Here is a 16,399-nt window from a genome sequence, read left to right on the forward strand (position 1 = left end):
TTGAAATTGAATTGAGAGAGAGAGGAGAGAGTGACTTACACATAACCTTGTGTTTATGGTCAACATCTATGGTTGAAGACTACAATTTAGTGGTCATGAACAGTGGTGTAAAGTACTTAAGTAAAAATACTCGAAAGTACTACTTAAGTAGTTATTTGGGGTATCTGTACTTTACTTTACTATTTATAGTTTTGACAACTTTTACCTCATTACATTCCTAAAGAAAATTATGTACTTTCTACTCTATACATTTTCCCTGGCACCCAAAAGTACTAGTTACATTTAGAATGCTTAGCAGGACAGGAAATTGTCAAATTCACACACTTATCAAGAGAACATTCCTGGTTATCCCTACTTGCTCTGATATGGCGGACTCACTAATCACAAAAGCTTAGTTTGTCAATGATTTCTGAGTGTTGGAGCGTGCCCCTGGCTATCATTAACTGAAAGAAAATGGTGCCGTCTGGTTTGCTTAATATAAAGACTTTGAAATTATTTAGACTTTTACTTTTGATACTTAAGTATATTTTACTTTTGATATATTTCAAGCCAAATACTTTTAGACTATTACTCAAGTAGTATTTTACTGGGGGAATTTCACTTAACTTGAATCATTTTCTACTAAGGTATCTTTACTTTAACTCAAGTATTACAATTGGGTACTTTTTCCACCACTGGTCATGGTCGAGCGGAAATGGAGGAAAACTCGCCTCCCTGCGGACCTAGCATCCTTTCACTCCCTCCTCTCTACATTTTCCTCCTCTGTCTCTGCTGCTAAAGCCACTTTCTACCACTCTAAATTCCAAGCATCTGCCTCTAACTCTAGGAAGCTCTTTGCCACCTTCTCCTCCCTCCTGAATCCTCCTCCCCCTCCCCCCCTCCTCCCTCTCTGCAGATGACTTCGTCAACCATTTTGAAAAGAAGGTCGACGACATCCGATCCTCGTTTGCTAAGTCAAACGACACCGCTGGTTCTGCTCACACTGCCCTACCCTGTGCTCTGACCTCTTTCTCCCCTCTCTCTCCAGATGAAATCTTGCGTCTTGTGACGGCCGGCCGCCCAACAACCTGCCCGCTCGACCCTATCCCCTCCTCTCTTCTCCAGACCATTTCCGGAGACCTTCTCCCTTACCTCACCTCGCTCATCAACTTATCCCTGACCGCTGGCTACGTCCCTTCCGTCTTCAAGAGAGCGAGAGTTTCACCCCTTCTGAAAAAACCTACACTCGATCCCTCCGATGTCAACAACTACAGACCAGTATCCCTTCTTTCTTTTCTCTCCAAAACTCTTGAACGTGCCGTCCTTGGTCAGCTCTCCCGCTATCTCTCTCAGAATGACCTTCTTGATCCAAATCAGTCAGGTTTCAAGACTAGTCATTCAACTGAGACTGCTCTTCTCTGTATCACGGAGGCGCTCCGCACCGCTAAAGCTAACTCTCTCTCCTCTGCTCTCATCCTTCTAGACCTATCGGCTGCCTTTGATACTGTGAACCATCAGATCCTCCTCTCCACCCTCTCCGAGTTTGGCATCTCCGGCGCGGCCCACGCTTGGATTGCGTCCTACCTGACAGGTCGCTCCTACCAGGTGGCGTGGCGAGAATCTGTCTCCTCACCACGCGCTCTCACCACTGGTGTCCCCCAGGGCTCTGTTCTAGGCCCTCTCCTATTCTCGCTATACACCAAGTCACTTGGCTCTGTCATAACCTCACATGGTCTCTCCTATCATTGCTATGCAGACGACACACAATTAATCTTCTCCTTTCCCCCTTCTGATGACCAGGTGGCGAATCGCATCTCTGCATGTCTGGCAGACATATCAGTGTGGATGACGGATCACCACCTCAAGCTGAACTTCGGCAAGACGGAGCTGCTCTTCCTCCCGGGGAAGGACTGCCCGTTCCATGATCTCGCCATCACGGTTGACAACTCCATTGTGTCCTCCTCCCAGAGCGCTAAGAACCTTGGCGTGATCCTGGACAATACCCTGTCGTTCTCAACTAACATCAAGGCGGTGGCCCGTTCCTGTAGGTTCATGCTCTACAACATCCGCAGAGTACGACCCTGCCTCACACAGGAAGCGGCACAGGTCCTAATCCAGGCACTTGTCATCTCCCGTCTGGATTACTGCAACTCGCTGTTGGCTGGGCTCCCTGCCTGTGCCATTAAACCCCTACAACTCATCCAGAACGCCGCAGCCCGTCTAGTATTCAACCTTCCCAAGTTCTCTCACGTCACCCCGCTCCTCCGCTCTCCACTGGCTTCCAGTTGAAGCTCGCATCCGCTACAAGACCATGGTGCTTGCCTACGGAGCTGTGAGGGGAACGGCACCTCAGTACCTCCAGGCTCTGATCAGGCCCTACACCCAAATAAGAGCACTGCGTTCATCCACCTCTGGCCTGCTCGCCTCCCTACCACTGAGGAAGTACAGTTCCCGCTCAGCCCAGTCAAAACTGTTCGCTGCTCTGGCTCCCCAATGGTGGAACAAACTCCCTCACGACGCCAGGACAGCGGAGTCAATCACCACCTTCCGGAGACACCTGAAACCCCACCTCTTTAAGGAATACCTAGGATAGGATAAAGTAATCCTTCTCACCCCCCTTAAAATATTTAGATGCACTATTGTAAAGTGGCTGTTCCACTGGATGTCATAAGGTGAATGCACCAATTTGTAAGTCGCTCTGGATAAGAGCGTCTGCTAAATGACTTAAATGTAAAATGTAATGTAAATGTCAATGATTTGTGCCAATTGCATAATAAGAGCCATATCTAGCATTGACCACACACCCTGTTCCTTTCCTTTCTCATTGTTCAGCAATGTACAGTGGGGAGAACAAATATCAAATACTTATGTCATGCAATAAAATGAAAATTAATTACTTAAAAATCATACAATGTGATTTTCTGGATTTTTGTTTTAGATTCCGTCTCTCACAGTTGAAGTGTACCTATGATAACTATTACAGACCTCTACATGCTTTGTAGTAGGAAAACCTGCAAAATCGGCAGTGTATCAAATACTTGTTCTCCCCACTGTATGTTGACCATGAACACAACCACAAGGTGGTCGTGGTCAACGATTTACTACTGAATCTGATCATACCCCAGTTACATAATCAGAAGCCACATCTAACATTGACCACACAGCTTGTTCCTCTCGTTCCCTTTCTTCTTGTTCAGCAGAGCGTGACCTCTGTGTGTGTTTGTGTGTACCTACATGCACCTCTGTGTGTGTATGAGCATGATCGGTTATCAATTGGCCCCAGCCCTGGAATAATAGAATAAGTAGGGATGGATTTACGTTGGGCAACGACCAACAAGTCTGTAGGCGGTTGCTGTTCCTGGGTTGAAAATGACAGATTCGACCTGGGGACTTCACAGCTTCTTTATAAGTATTTGGTGGAGAGAAGACTGGCTTAAGAATACATTTACTTCTACTGGATATTTTAAAGCCTTTGCACTTCTAGCCTTAGAACTGGTCAGAATTGAAGGAATGATGGATGGCGCTACATTTCGGGAAATTCTTGAGGGAAACCTATTTGTCTTCCAGAGATTTGAGACTAGGACAGAGGTTCACTTACCAGCAGGACAATGACCCTAAGCATACTGCAAAAGCAACAACCGAGTGTTTTAAGGGGAAACATTCAAATGTCTTGGAATGGCCTAGTCAAAGCCCATACTTCAATCCAATTGAGAATCTGTGGTATGACTGTCACGATAATTTCTATCCCGATGTTCTAACTGAACTATTTTATATCTCTGTCTAATTCCTGAAGGATGTAAATCTCCAATTCAAACAAATAGACAGTTTCACACTGCAATATATATTTTTCTTGATTCAGAGAGCGCTCTGCCCTTTGTCATGGAAATTGCAAGATTATGTTATAATGCTTGTATTGCATTATAATGGTTGTTTTATTTGACAGAATAGAGTATTCTGTTAACTATTGTGTGTGTGTGTTCTATTGAGGATGGCCCTCTATGAGATAACACTGAGAGAGGAGATGTACGATATCTTTGGGTGATAAAACCTAAAGAGCATTCCAGAGAACATGAGGTAATGTTTTTGTGCTATACCGTACCAGGGTGAGATGGTTCCAGTTTGGAGTAGGAGGACCAGACACTGGTCTATACAATGAAAACTGTTGACACAGCAGTTGCTGTCTGCTATGTATTATAGATGTCTTTCATACAAATATTAAACTTGTGACCATTCTATGTATCTGCTGTTTGTCATGTAGGTTGAGAGCGGTTGATCTTGGCTATAAAATATCTTTGTACTTTTGTTTTATCACTCTCAACGGTTCATTAGAAATGGTGAATTGTTGAAAGTCATTGCTATTGCAAAGCCCTTATTATTAAAGATGTACTTTAAGTATATCTCTGACTCGTGTGTTAAGTTTAACTCTCCTCATTTGATAATACAGAAATTAACCACCACACCTTCAAGTGCAGAGAAAATATTTTTATACACACACACAAACATGTTCAAATCTTAAGTTACGTCTTGCTCAGACAGTTACTTTTCCATTACACACATAAATTGTTTGTTATATTCTGCAACATGTTTCATAATTTTCTGCAAGCCTAACAATTTCTCCCTTCCATGGGTGGGGACAGAATGTCCTGTTATTGGTTTCACAGTAGCACAACTTGTCTGTCTATAGCTCCTCATATCCTTTGTTTCACACTTGCACCCTGCTTACATAGCTAAACATGAACAAAATGTCCTGGTTCTAATTCTGACTAAAACCACACACATCATCAGATTATAGTTTTATGATTCTAACACATTTCACACAATTATATGGTTTCAGGGTGGAATACTTTATTCGTTATCTTAAACATACAAATTCTTCAATCAATGACTTAAAGATTGCTGTACATCAGCAGAACCTATCCAAATTGATGCAGCTGGAGCAGTTTTGCCTTGAAGAATGGGTAAAAATCCCAGTGGCTAGATGTGCCAAGCTTATAGAGACATACCCCAGGAGACTTGCAACTGTAATTTCTGCAAAAGGTGGCTCTACAAAGTATTGACTTTGAGGGGGTGAATAGTTATGCACGCTCAAGTTTACCATATTTTTGTCTTATTTCCCTGTTTGTTTCACAATAAAAAATATTTTGCATCTTCAAAGTGGTAGGCATGTTGTGTAAATCAAATGACACAAACCCCCCAAAAATCAATTTTAATTCCAGGTTGTAAGGCAACAAAATAGGATAAATGCCAAGGGGGTGAATTCTTTCGCATGCCACTGTATCATTCTTTACTGCCTCGTCATTTCTAAACTGGTTAAACCATACTGAACACCGCACTTACCATTGTTTCAATTTACTACAGTGAAACATGGCAAAATCAGTTTGAATGCGCAGCTAACTCAAACTTTTCTCCTCATTTGCAGTGTAATCCCAGGCTTTAGCGAAGGGGGAGTTATTTTTGCCTAGATTTGCATGAGATTAGTCTTCTCAGATAAACATGGCTGGACCACAACACTGATCGAGTCACTAAATCCTGATTTGGGGGAACGATGGAAATGGTGCCATTCCCACTGTCCAGCTTAGCTGTCAGATGAAAATGCCATATTTTACCATTCATGAACATCCTAATCTCGGTTAACCCAGAACTAAAGTCTTTGGTAATAGGTCAGATGTTCAATTCAGTTCTGGGTCCATACGTGATCAGAGAAGAGATAGAATGAGGATCAGAACCGGAATGAAGAGCTCCACCCTCTCTTTGTAAGTTACCAGAAAGTCTGTGGGCCAAATGTCACCTTCCTTGGGAAATCATGCTTTGTCCAAAGCACTAACTAATGCTGCTCCTAATGCTGCTCGTTATCTCACTCATCCCGTTGTATCATGAGAGATCTACAGATACCATTTATGTTTACGTAGTCTGTCCATGAGAGATTACAAACATACAAACACCCAACTTCAGAAACTATTTGGAATACATGTTCTTGATCCTAGAGTCATGAAATGTTCGGAGTACATATAGGGGATTCATTGCCTTCAAATCATTTGAAAAATGTAAATGGAAAAATGGAGTTTGGAGATTTTCTTCAGACAGTGATGATAGGCATTTTTTACTACAGTGAAACATGATGAAGATGCTTATTTTATTTATTCCATTATATCTTGCTCGCAATCAAGAGTTAGACGAGTAGGACGGAAAAATTGTTTCTGGCATTTCACTATGTTGGGGTTTATTGATGTGAGACTATAGAGTGTTGGGGGGTTTGTTGAAGTGAAATGAAAGATGAGGCACAATTTGTGTGATGGGAAATGTGATGAGTTTGAACAGTGTTCTGAATGATGAGTGTCTTCATTTGCCTGTGTGTGTTTGCGCGTGTCCATGCATGTGCAAATGTGTGTGTACGTGTGTGTGCAAATGTTCATGTATGTGTAATCAATGTGTTTTACAGACACCAAATGGGCCTTTCACACTTGTGGGGCAGTGGGTTCAGAGGGGCCCACCCCAACCCAGTGTAGCAGCTCATATCGGAACAGCAACATCAACGTTACCGTGGTAACCAGAAGCCCATTCAAAGGCATCCAAATCTGGAGAGTGCCGGAGACTGGCAGCTACAGGTAAATCAAAACACCGGCTGCATCTCAATAGTCTTAAGTGGCTTAATTTCATGATAGGTGTAACATACAGTATAGACTGAATCGCAATAGTCTGAATTGGCTTGAAGATGTAGCACATATGCTGAATCTTAATAGTCTAACTTGGCTTAGGTAGGTGTAGCACACAGTCTCAATCTCAATAATCTAAATTGGCCTCCTTTCATGATAGGCGTAACAAAGGGGCTGCATCTCAATAGTCTAATTTGACATCCTTAGGAGAATGTCCAATACAGATTTGCTTTAGACACTCATGCACAGACTCTCTCTCTATCTCCCTCCCAACCCTCAAGCGGCCTATAAAAAATCTATAGCCTCGCTCTCTCGTCCGCGGACAGCAATCGTCTATCGTTTCCACCTCCTTAAACGAGCGGGGCATTACTGGCTAACCAGAGTCTTTGGGTTACAGAGTGTGGCTCTAATGGTTAAATAGCGTGACTCACACACTTATTACACCCGGCTCCAGTAACCCACAATCACACGGTGATTAAGAGGCTGCTTCTTATGCCTCTCTTTCTCTCTCTCTCTCTCACCTGGACTCCATTACTTTGTTGATTGCCCCTCTATATCTGTCTGCACCTCAGGTTGTTCCCTGCGTCAGCATTGATGTCGTTATTTTTTTCCCCTGTCCAGAAGCTGTTCCTGTTCTATTTCATGGCCATTGTTTATGAAATGTTCTCTCTCTACCTGCTTCTCGTCTCCAGCGTTGATACCACAGAATGCTAACACCATCAGGGAGTTTTTGTTTTAGTTGGTGATGTCGGGTCCGGGTGCCGTCGCTGATGGAAGCGGGGGTGCCTCAGCTAGCTCATCGGGCTTCGACACCTTAGCTGGCTCGAGAAGTCTTCTTGCCTCGGTTGGCATGGCAGGCACCCACCCCACATCATGTTTCAGCCAGCCCATCAGGCTCCCATGCCTTAGCGAGTTCAGCAGGCTCCTACGCCTCAGCCAGCTTGTCCAATGCCCATGCCTCGGCCAGCCCGTCAGGCTTGCCCAGGTGGGACACCGGGTGGCGCCCCTCGAGGGGGAGGGTACTGTCATGCCTGTTCCCGGTCCCCCTCTCTGGCGCTTAATATTGGACTCACCTGGACTCCATTATTTTGAAGATTACCCCCTCTATATCTGTCTGCTCCTCAGGTTGATCCCTGTGTCAACATTGATGTCATTATATACAGTACCAGTCAAAAGTTTGGATACGTCTACTTATTCAAGGGTTTTTCTTTATTTTTACCATTTTCTACATTTTTGAATAATAGTGAAGACATCAAAACTATGACATAACACAAAAAAAGTATCAAAAAGTATATCAAAAAGTGTTAAACAATTCAAAACATATTTTATATTTGAGATTCCTCAAAGTAGCCACCCTTTGCCTTGATGACAGCTTACAAACTCTTGGCATTCTCTTAAACAGCTTCATGAGGTAGTCACCTGGAATGTATTTCAATTAACAGGCGTGCCTTGTTAATTTGCGGAATTTCTTTCGTTCTTAAAACTTCTTTGGGATCGGCACCCCTTCCACGGGACGTTGAGCTAATGTAGGGTAAGGTGATTAACATGAGGTTGTAAGTAACAAGATAACAAGAACATTTCCCAGGACATAGACATATCTGATTTTGGCAGAAAGCTTAAATTCTTGTTAATTTAATTGCACTGTCCAATTTACAGTAGCTCTTACAGTGAAAGAATACCATGCTATTGTTTGAGGAGAGTGCACAATTTTGAACATGAAGAGTTATTAACCTCTAGTAACTCCCCATCCCGGGTCCGGGAGTGTAATCATCGACTGACACGAATTAGCATAACGCAACGGACATAAATATTCCTAGAAAATATTCCTATTCCTGAAAATCACAAGTGAAATATATTGAGACACATCTTAGCCTTTTGTTAATCACCCTGTCATCTCAGATTTTCAAAATATGCTTTACAGCCAAAGCTAGACAAGCATTTCCGTAAAAAATATAGCTCCGTTTGTTCTTCACGTTTGGCTGAGAAATCGCCCAGAAATTGCAGTCATGAAAACGCCGAAAAATATTCCAAATTAGCTCCATAATATCGACAGAAACATGGCGAACATTGTTTATAATCAATCCTCAAGGTGTTTTTCAAATATCTATTCGATAATATATCCACCGGGACAATTGGTTTTTCAGTAGGACCGATTGGAATAATGGCTACCTCTGTATTTTACGCAAGAATCACTCTGAGAGCCATCAGGTGACCACTTGATGTAGCCGCTTACGGGTATTCTTCAACATAAATGCGTAAAACTACGTCACAATGCTGTAGACACCTTGGGAAATACGGAGAAAAAGTAATCTGGTTGATAGCCCATTCAATGCTCAATTGGGACGCATTGGAACACAGAGCTTTCAAAAGATGAGTCACTTCCGGATTGGATTTTCCTCAGGCTTTCGCCTGCAATATCAGTTCTGTTATACTCACAGACAATATTTTTACAGTTTTGGAAACCTTAGAGTGTTTTCTATCCTAAGCTGTCAATTATATGCATATTCTAGCATCTAGTCCTGACAAAATATCCCGTTTACTATGGGAACGTTATTTTCCAAAAATTGAAATACTGCCCCCTAGTCACAAAATGTTAAGAAACAAATTAGGTACATTTGGTCATTCTTAATAGAACAATTTGAACAGAAATGTAATGGTTCATTGGATCAGTCTAAAACATTGCACATACAAGTGGCCAAAATCTAAATTGCACCTTGGCTGGAATAATACATTATGGCCTTTCTCTTCCCTTCTCATTATGGCCTTTCTCTTCTTCTCTTCTCTTCTTCTCAGTTAGATTTGGGTATGTCATTTCCGGCAAAAATATGGCTTACAGATACTCCCATAAAGCCCAGCTCAATGGCTATCTAGCTACAAAGATAGAGTTGTTCAATTGATGGCCGCCCACGTCATTGGCATGCCATAAAGGCCTATAGGACACCAAATATGGTATCCTATAGGATATACTACACCCCCAATGAAATAGTGAAGTCTTGCTACCTTCTAGGATCTCTGAGGAATAGATACGAATGTGATTTGACTTGTTCAAACAATGTTTAGGGTGAGATTTTCACAGATTCATTTCTTTGCAAATTGAGCAGGTGGAAATACAAAATCCATCGTGCGTGCTATATGGACCTTTATAGGATATGAAAAAGTATTTTATCTAACAAAATGACACTTCATGTTATCTCTGGGTCCCTTTGGATGACAAGTCAGAGCAAGATTTCAGAATGTAAGTATGCATTTCACCTTCAGAGGTGAATTTATCAAACCTATTGCGTTGAAAAAAGTGTTTTGTTGTCAGGAGCTCTCCTCAAACAATAGCAGGGCATTTTTTCTTACTAATAGCTACTGTAAATTGGACAGTGCAGTTATATTAACAAGAATTTAAGCTTTCAGCCGAAATAAGACACTTGTATTTACTCTAAAATCTTAGTTCTTGATATAATGCGTTGAATCACTTACAACTGTCCCGTTGACGGAATGCCGATCCTTAAGACAAAAATAATAAGAAGAGACTTGCTTGGGCCAAGAAACACTAGCAATGGACATTAGACCAGTGGAAATATGTCATTTTGGTCTGATGAGTCCAAATTTTTTATTTTTGGTTCCAACCATCGTGTTTTTATAATGAGATGTGATGTGTGGGAGTGATTTGCTGGTGACACTATCAGTGATTTATTTAGAATTGAAGGCACACTTAACCAGCATGGCTAACACAGCATTCTGCAGCGATCATCCCATCTGGTTTGCTCTAGTGGGACTATCATTTGTTTTTCAAGAGGACAATAACCCAACACACCTCCAGGCTGTTTAAGGGCTATTTGTCGAAGAAGTAGAGGGATGGAGTGCTGCATCAGATGACCTGGCCTCCACAATAACCCAACCTCAATCCAATTGAGATGGTTTGGGATGAGTTGGACCCCAGAGTGAAGGAAAAGCAGCCAACAAGTGCTCAGCATATGTGGCAACTCCTTCAAGACTGTTGGAAAATCATTCCAGGTGAAGCTGGTTAAGAGAATGCCAACGCTGTCATCAAGGCAAAGGGTGGCTACTTTTAAGAACTCAAATCTAAACTGTATATTGATTTGTTTAACACGTTGGTTGCTACATGATTCCATATTGTTATTTCATAGTTTGATGCCCTCACTTGTATTTTACAATGTAGAAAATAGTACAAATAAAGAAAAACCCTTGAATGAGAAGGTGTGTCCAATCTTTTGACTGGTACTGTATATATAAAGATCGTATTTTCAGTTGTTTAAAGCTGGAGTACATAACCAAAATTAAAAAGACTCAAAAGCTAACCTTAGGGACGGGAAGCATAGAAATGGCACACATAGAACGGATCTACAGCTTATCAGACTAGGTTTCTATGGGGATGACAGATCTATAACTCACATTTCTACATGAATTTGGTGGGGTAGACCTTTAAGTAAAATTATTTCTAATGCCATGCACTGGCGGTTCATGCCTTTCCGTTTGTGTGTATGTCCAAAACAGGATCACAGCTTGTGGGGCAGCTGGAGGTCGCAGTGTATTGACCATGACCAAGTCACATGGTGTCCAACTCACAGCAGACTTCCTGCTTCAGGAGGGCGAGTTGCTTCACATCCTGGTGGGCCAAAAAGGAGAGGACGCCTGCCCCAATGTGAGTACCATCTTCCCCAAAACTATTCTGAATAAATGTCAAGGCTCAACACTTTCACACTTATGCCCCATCCCAAATCAGCCACTATCTCCTACCTCTGAGGAAGGCACTCAGAGCTAAAAGGACTGAGTAGATCCCAAAAACATTTGTCACCCCGGGACACAACAACTTTTGACTGTCTAGAAAAATTAAGAAAAATGAGCACTCTGTTTCTACATCGATCAGAAAGATTTTTTGACAGGACAAACCATCACCAGTTAAATGGTTCTGGGTTAATTCAGATTTTTGGGGGGATGAAGTGCATTTGGGTATACCTTTTTCCAGGACTGTGTAGATCTAAGAGGACTATATCTATAAGAAGGGCCTGATAACTTGGGGGGGAAAAAACAAATACAATGAAGACAGACCTAGGTAAAACCAGGGTTCTTTTTCCGGAGTCTTTGGGGCTATAGTATTGCTTATTATATCACTTGTACTTTCACTAATGCTTTATCACTTATACACCTATACAAAATTATGTCAGATCGTCAGAAGTCCATAAGTAGCCTATTATAGACTACCGCATGGCCTAACTCGACATTCCAAACTGGAATGTTGAAGTCTCAGGGATACGGAAAAAGAATAACATCCTCAAAACTCCTCTCACACCATAAGGGAACACGTTTGAATTGTAATCCCATTGATTGCCTTGCCATTTCACCTGTAAACGTTGTTGGAATGAATTTACTCTCATTCCATCTGTAACGGCGTTCTTCGTTTGTCGAAAGAGAGTCGGACCGAAATGCAGCATGGTGGTTACTCATGTCTTTAATGAAGAAAAACGGAATGATACATGAAATAACTAATAAATACAAAAACAACAAACGGAACGTGAAACCTATTACAGCCTATCTGGTGAACACTACACAGAGACAGGAACAATCAGCCACGAAATACAAAGCGTAACCCAGGCTACCTAAATACGAGTCCCAATCAGAGACAACGAGAATCACCTGACTCTGATTGAGAACCGCCTCAGGCAGCCAAGCCCATACAACACCCCTACTCAGCCGCAATCCCAATAACCACAAAACCCCAATACGAAATACAACAAAACAAACCCATGTCACACCCTGGCCTGACCAAACAATCAAAGAAAACACAAAATACTAAGACCAAGGTGTGACACCATCATGTTGTTTTTGGCCTCATCCCGGATTTGTCTTACACTTTGGGGTTCTCAGTCAGGAATCATTTGGAAAATGGATCAAAAAAAATGTCAGACAAGGGAAAGCAGAGAGGTGGCCCAGACACATTGTCAATGGGAAACTGCAGTCATTTGAAGTCTCAGACTCTATCAGGTCTATAGTCCCGAAGGGAGTAGATACTCCCAGAGGTGGTTGGTGCTATACAAATGATTAGTTCAGGGTGTTTGCGTGTTCAGTGTTTCTCAAACAGCCTCCCCTCTGTAGGAGTATTAATATCCTTTTAGGCTTTAACACACCACGCACGCATGCACACACACACACACGGGGCGGCAGGTAGCCTAGGGTTAAGAGCATTGGGCCAGTATCCAAAAGTTCGCTGGTTCGAATCCCAGAGTCAGCAAGGTGGCAAAATCTGCCGTTCTTCCCTTGAGCAAGGCTGTTAACCCCCAACAACTCCCCGGGGCGCTGATGATGTGGATGTCATTTAAGGCAGCCCCCTGCCTTAAAGTGTTGGGTTAAGGTGATGGGTTAAATGTGGAAGACTCATTTCAGTTGTATCCCCTTACACACACATACAAACTATGTGCCTCAACCCTAGCAGGATGGCAAGAGCAACAGGTGGGGGTTAGGGGTAATTCTGTGTGAAATTGAGCTCTCACTGCTCCCATACTGGCCAAGGTTGATGAAAAGTTTTGGGTTGGAAGGACGGGTCTGACTTGGCTGTTTGGTTATTGTTACCTGTCCTCAACACCGCTAGTCGTTTGGCTCTTGATACGTCTCTCATTTGTTATAATAGCCCAAGTTGCCGATGGGCAGATTGGGTAGAATAACACACTAAATGCAGTAAAAAGCCTGGTCCCAGATCACTTTGTGCTGTCTTGCCAACTCATATGGTCTTGGTCACATCTGGTTTGGCTGGACAATGACTGTTGAAGTTGGCAAGACACCACAAACAGGGACCTGGGAATAGGCTACTAGGCTAGTAAAGGCACAATTGTAACTAAAGATTTGAGCATGGAACTTGACTTCAGCGGATATCTTCCATTGACATCAATGCATGATTTATGAGGAAGCCTGGATGCATAGACATACAATGTCTCAAATTAGTTATTTTGCCCTGATTAAAGAAACTGAGGGATACACTCTTTTTCTATTCTCATTGGTAGACCAACGAGATCCTAAACAAGATCTGTGTGGAGCAGATGCCATTGGAAAACAAGACGTGGGTCCAAGGGGGCGGGGGCGGAGGAGGCGGAGGAACCTATGTGTTCAAGGTAAGGAGAGAAGGCCGCGTCCCGATAGTCTTATAAAGTTTTCCCAGTTTTCTTGCCCTCCTTGATCACTGATATGGCTAAAGATGTATTTCATATTGCTTTCAACTGTCAGATATGCGTAAGAAGGAAGGAAGGAAAGGAGTCTGACGAGGAACAGAAGTTAGGAAAATAAATGAAAGGAAAGGGGATATATTAGGTGATTTAGATTTATGAATATGTTTTTTATATGTCCTTCAGCTATTCCTTTTTAATTGAAGCTGGACTGAAGCAGGTCTAAACACATATCCATTAAATGTATAATATATGCTAGAACAGGGGTATTATAGTATTATTTGTTAAAGTCACACAAATCTCCTGGTTGTCAAAGTTCCAGGTGAATATTGTCATTTATCGGCGAAGTAACAAACCCCCACCTCGCAACCCATGAGAATCAAAACTGTTCACACCCAGGGCCTCCCGTGTGGCGTAGCAGTCTAAGGCTACATCGCTACAGCCTCGGTTTGATCCTAGGCTGTGTCACTGCCTGACCGTGCGCCCCATAGGATGGCGCACAACTGGCCCAGCGTCGTCCGGGTTAGGGGACAGTTTGGCTGGTGGGATTTCCTTAACCCATTATGCTCTAGCGACTCCATGTGGCAGGCTGAAGCCTGCAAGCTGACTTTGGATGGTGTTTCCTCCAACACATTGGTTCGGCTTGCTTCCGGGTTAAGAGAGCAGTGTGTACAGGAGCACTGCGCCTTGGCAGTTTGTGTTTCGAAGGGTGCATAAGTCTCGACCTTCGCCTCTCCCGAGTCCGTTGGGGAGTTGCAGCGATGAGACAAGATTGTAACTGCCAATTGTGGCAAAAATATAGCGTATAAAAATATATACAGTAGCAGTCGAAAGTTTGGGCACACCTACTCATTCAAGGGTTTTACTTTATTTTGACTATTTTCTACATTGTATAATAATAGTGAAGACATCAAAACTATGAAACTCATCCCAAACATTCTCAATAGGGTTGAGGTCAGGTGAACGTGGAGGCCAGCCAGGTCATCTGATGCAGCACTCCATCACTAACCCTCTTGTTCAAATAGCCCTTACACAGCCTTGCTGTCATCTAGTGGACATTTTGCTCTATTGCCCTCAGCTATGGTTAGACTGTTGTTGTTCATGTTTTTATGTGTTCTAGTGTACTATGGTATATTTAGCTTTGTTATTCTTGACACTTCTCCCAGTCATATTTAAGGTTAGACCTACCTTTTAGTGTTCTGATACTTAAAGTTTGGAGTTGTATTTTTATGATAACATAGCTACAGTATTTCAATGTGTATAGGATTGCTTGCTAGGTGTGTCCCATCAATTGTGTAACCACTCCCTCTTCCAATTAGGGCTAATTGATAAGCTGTTTATTCCTCTTTTTTATACTCCCTGACGAAGGCCATGCAGCCGAAACTCGTCGTTTAAAAAAAACATTTCTATTGAACATGCCATACTAATAAAGGCATTTTAATCAATTATATGAAGAGTGCCTTGGTCCTCCTTTCTTTTTGATGACCAATTTACCCCTTTTATCAAAGAGCACCTTCTATCTACCAAAACTTACTATTGTGTACCTTAGTTGCGCTTCCCTTCCTCCTCTTTCTACAGCCTGGAGCTGTGTTGGGTCATTTTCCTGTTGAAAAACAAATGATAGTACCACTATGTGCAAACCAGATGGGATGGTGTAACGCTGCAGAATGCTGTGGTAGCCATGCTGGTTAAGTGTGCCTTGAATTCTAAATAAATCATTTACATTACATTTACATTTAAGTCATTTAGCAGACGCTCTTATCCAGAGCGACTTACAAATTGGTGCATTCACCTTATGACATCCAGTGGAACAACCACTTTACAATAGTGCATCTAAATATTTTAAGGGGGGGGGGGGGTGAGAAGGATTACTTTATCCTATCCTAGGTATTCCTTAAAGAGGTGGGGTTTCAGGTGTCTCCGGAAGGTGGTGATTGACTCCGCTGTCCTGGCGTCGTGACTCATCACTGACAGTGTCACCAGCAAATCACTCCCACACATCACACCTCCTCCCCCCAAGCTTCACAATCAAAGTTAATCCATTCACCTACTCTGCGTCTCACAAAGACACGGCGGTTGGATCAAAAAATCTCAAATTATGACTCATCAGACGAAAGGACAGATTTCCGGCGGTCAATGGCAGTTTCTTGGCCCAAGCAAGTCTCTTCTTCTTATTGGTGTCCTTTAGTAGTGGGTTCTTTGCAGCAATTCGACCATGAAGGCCTAATTCACGCAGTCTCCTCGACATAGTTGAGATGTGTACGTTAATTGAACTCTGTAAAGAATTTATCTGGGCTGCAATTTCTGAAGCTGGTAACTCTAACTCATCCTCTGCAGCAGAGGTAACTCTGGGTCTTACTTTCCTGTGATGGTCCTCATGAGAGACAGTTTTAACATATCGTTTGATGGTTTTTGAGACTGCACTTGAGGAAACGTTCTAAGTTTTTAAAATTTCCAGATTGACTGACCATTATGTCTTAAAGTAATGACGGACTGTCGCTTCTCTTTGCTTATTTAAGCTGTTCTTGCCATAATATGGGCTTGGACTTACGTAAATCACCCCTATCTTGTCACAACACAACTGATTGGCTCAAATGCATT

General features: G+C 42.5%; 1 protein-coding gene across 1 annotated transcript in view; it reads left to right on the forward strand.

The window, feature by feature from the left end:
- LOC124034880 (ALK tyrosine kinase receptor-like) overlaps positions 1 to 16,399 on the forward strand; it is a 168,196-nt gene that overhangs the window by 83,592 nt on the left and 68,205 nt on the right. The window contains exons 8-10 of the mRNA XM_046348286.1: positions 6,419 to 6,584; positions 11,139 to 11,286; positions 13,640 to 13,747. Of these exons, the coding sequence (XP_046204242.1) occupies positions 6,419 to 6,584; positions 11,139 to 11,286; positions 13,640 to 13,747 (422 nt within the window). The remainder of the gene's footprint in view (positions 1 to 6,418; positions 6,585 to 11,138; positions 11,287 to 13,639; positions 13,748 to 16,399) is intronic.

The sequence above is a fragment of the Oncorhynchus gorbuscha genome, linkage group LG05 (assembly GCF_021184085.1).
Source record: "Oncorhynchus gorbuscha isolate QuinsamMale2020 ecotype Even-year linkage group LG05, OgorEven_v1.0, whole genome shotgun sequence".
Taxonomy (NCBI): Eukaryota; Metazoa; Chordata; class Actinopteri; order Salmoniformes; family Salmonidae; genus Oncorhynchus; species Oncorhynchus gorbuscha.